We start from the raw sequence: 3,508 nt of genomic DNA, 5'->3' as shown, positions 1-3,508 counted from the left end.
TGGAGAGTCAGCAACTTGAAAGAGGCTATCCTGGAGGAGGGTAGGGGTAGCTGCGGGAGGAGGGAGGCTCTCCCCCAAAGTTCTTAGCCACTTCTGTCCTTTCGTGGTGCAGTGCGTTAGAGTCCATGTGCAAGCACAAAGCCTTTTTGTTTTATGTTATTTTTGGGACAGGGTCCCTCTGTGTAATCCCTGGCTAGCCTCCAAGTAACTATCCGCCTGCTTCAGCCTTCCAAGTGCTGTGATTATCCGGTGCGTCAGGTCACAGTCTCATGGTCTCACTCTTCTAGGTCCTTCTTCACCCTGCCTACACCGGAGTGTCTGAGTGGGTCTTAGGAAAGTCTGCTGGTGAGTTAATACGGACTGGCCCCTGGAGCAAGTGCAGCAAAGCCTAGTCCAGAGCCAAATGGAGCAGGAGCAATGGACTTGGGCACCATCTCGCAGTTGGCCAGAGGCCAGGACCGGGGACTCAGCGCCCAGAGGTACGCAAAGGCAGTAGGCTCCCAGCCACGCGGGCGGCTGGTGCAATCCCCTGCTCTCTTGCGTTGACGGCCAAGGCTGGTTGAAATACTAAACTACAGGAGGAGTAACAGATCGCAGGCTCGGATGGTGATCTCAGCCAATGGGGATGCGAGTTTCTGGGAGAGAGCCAATCAGTACGCGGCCTGACACAGAAGACCAATGGGGCGCCGATTCTGCGGGCTGGGGTCCGCCCCGCCTCAGCATCCGGAGACGCGGGCAGTTCGCGTGGTCTCTGCTGTTGCCACTTCCCCCGCTGTCGCCTCAGCACCATGGACGCTGCCAAGCAAGTGGTTAACTTTGGGCCCGGGCCTGCCAAGCTGCCACACTCGGTAAGATGGCCGGGGTTCGGTCGGAGCGCGGGCATCGGGATGCAGGGTGTTGGGATGCAGCTGTCGAGATACAGACATCGGTGTACGAGGCGCAGGGATGCAGCCATCGAGATGCAGCTGCTGACCCCCGAAGTGCGCTCCTGTGCAGAGAGACCGGCGTGGACACAGGCTGGACCTCCCCGCGGTGTGGCCGCGCGGGCTCAGGCGTGCACGGGCGTGCGTGGGTGTGTGAAAGAATGGTCGGTGGCGGGCTGGCCAGGAGCGAGCACGTCTGTCTCCGTGGTGGCAGGCTAAGCTCTGGGCGCTGGAAATGCAATCCTCAAAACTAGGAAAGCTGCCGGCTTCTCCCTCCTCACCCACACCGAACCCGCTCAGCCCCCAAGGCTTTCTCCTGGAAACCCACTTGTCCCCTCATTGTGTCAGGGGTTCTGACTCTGAAAGGCTTTGGGCTGTTTGGCCAAGTTCCATTCGCTAGATCCCGGTGCCATCCCGTTCCGCGCGGGTTCCTCTCGCACCCCAGCTGTTCGGAATGAGATGCCTTTCATGGCTTGGAGCCCATGAACCAGCTGCCGAAACTGCTATCTGATAACCGGTTGCCACAGCGCTCTGGCATGGCCAAGGATTGTACAATTGTCTATTGTTGAATGCTAGCGATCTCCCTGGGACACCACGGCCTCTGTGGGGGTAGGAACAGGATTTTGCTGTGTGAGAGGGGAAAGGATGCCTTAGTTTTGTGGGGACAACCGCACAGACTGAGAACAGGGCTTATTCTGCGGTCATTGCAGTTCATCTTCCGTGGCGTTCTTTGCTAGAACTGTGGGAACATCTGTGCAGGGACCCAACCCCCCAAGCCCCTCTTTTGGAGTGGGCTGTTCGTTTGTTTTTGTTTTGCCGGGTATGGTAAGGCAATGCCTCAATACAAGCTAGCCCAGAATTTACTTTGTACTGCAGGGCTGGTGGTCTTCCTGCCTCCACCTCCCAAGCAAGAGAGGGTGTCTCAGTTAAGGTTACTATGACTGTGATGAAACACCATGACCAAAAGCAACTCGTGGAGGAAAAGGTTTATTTCGCTCACAGTTACATATAACTGTACATTATTAAAAGTAGTGAGGACAGGAGCTGATATAGAGGCCATGGAGGGGTGCTGCTTATTGGCTTACTCTCTATGATTTTCTCAGTCTTTCTGAACCCAGGACCATCAGCCTTCAGGGGTGGCCCCACCCATAATGGGCTGGACCCTCCCCCATCAATCACTGATTAAGAAAATGCCCTACAGACTTGCTGAGGGCCTAATCTTATGGAGGAAATTTCTAAGCCGAGGCTCCCTCTTTTCCATATAAACTCTAGCTGGTGTCTGGTTGACATAAAACTTGGGGATTACAGTTCGTGCTGTTAACTTCAATTTAGGAATTTTCTTGGTTTAGTTGAGTTATGAAGATTAGAGAAGCTTTCAAAAAATGTTTTGTACGCGAGGCTGGAGAGAGTGCAGTGGTCTAGCTTTTGGCTAGAAGTAAAAAAAAAAATAGTGATTTTTGTTATAAAATATTTTTTGATTTTTTTCTAGGCCCTCACTTTTATTTTTTAAAATTATGTATATGCATGTGTGTCTGTGTGTGGTATGTTCACGTGTGTACGCATGTGTGTCTTTGTGTTGTATGTTCACGCGAGTTAAGGCCTGTGGAAACCAGAAGAGTTAAACGCAGTTGTGAGCCAACTGATAGGAGTATTGGGAATCAAACTCCAGTTTGTGTTCTGGAAGAGCAGTTTGTGTTCTTAACAGCTGAGCCATCTCTTCAGTCCTGGTTATAAACCTGTAGATGCGTTTTTCAGGAAATGTATGTAGAAAAAAAATACAGGGCTGGAGAGATGGCTCAGCAGCTAAGAGTGGAGGACCCAAGTCCAGTTCCCAAGGATGGTTTCAGGTTTCAGGTGGGTGGTAAAGGGATCTGGTAGAGCTCCTGTTTGTCATTTTCAAAGGAAGGTCCTCTTTGGTCCCCAGTCCACACATAAACCAAGATTCTGTTGCAGACTAATGTTTCTCTTACTATGTGTATTCACCAAAATGTTTTTAACTGGTGTGATAGTTTTATAGATATGTACAATATATATATGGAGCACAGTACAGTATTTCAACATATAATTTATGTGATGTCTTGGTACCTTATATTCTTTAAGCTCCATTGCTTGAGTGGGGTTTCGACCTTCAGTCTTCCACTAATTAGGATTACAGAACTCTTATCTAGCCCAGTTCTTAGCTAGTATCTCTTTTTGCTTGTTTGAGACAAGGCTTCAATATAGAACCTTGGCTGACCTGTAGCTAATAATTTAGACCAGGCTGGCTTCGAACTGGCAGAGATCCGCTTGCCTCTGCTTCCCAAGTGCTGGGATTAAAGGCTTGCTCCACTACACTGGGCCTTAGCTAAATGTCTTAACCATCTCTCATTTGGATTCTTCTTCACGGGGTCTTTTGCACTTTGTGTTTAATTTTAGGGCATTTATTTTGTTTATTGATGGAGGAAGGTCATTGGTTAATTAAATAAAGAAGCTGCTTGACCTGATAGGTTAGAACGTAGGTGGGAGGAGCAGAACGCTGAGAGGAAGAGGAAGTGAGGTCAGAGACTCGACAGCTCTCCTCTCAGGGGCAGACGCCTCAGAGAGAC

At 50.2% G+C, this 3,508-nt stretch overlaps 1 protein-coding gene across 1 annotated transcript in view; it reads left to right on the top strand.

The window, feature by feature from the left end:
* Window positions 1-342: 342 nt before the first annotated feature.
* Psat1 (phosphoserine aminotransferase 1) overlaps window positions 343-3,508 on the top strand; it is a 22,680-nt gene continuing 19,514 nt past the window's right edge. Inside the window, exon 1 of the mRNA XM_005352012.2 lies at window positions 343-848. Within this exon, the coding sequence (XP_005352069.1) occupies window positions 789-848 (60 nt within the window). The 5' untranslated portion in view covers window positions 343-788. The remainder of the gene's footprint in view (window positions 849-3,508) is intronic.

The sequence above is a fragment of the Microtus ochrogaster genome, chromosome 8 (assembly GCF_000317375.1).
Source record: "Microtus ochrogaster isolate Prairie Vole_2 chromosome 8, MicOch1.0, whole genome shotgun sequence".
Lineage (NCBI taxonomy): Eukaryota > Metazoa > Chordata > Mammalia > Rodentia > Cricetidae > Microtus > Microtus ochrogaster.
Note: the sequence above shows the minus strand (reverse complement) of the source record. Positions and strands in the feature narration are given on the sequence as shown.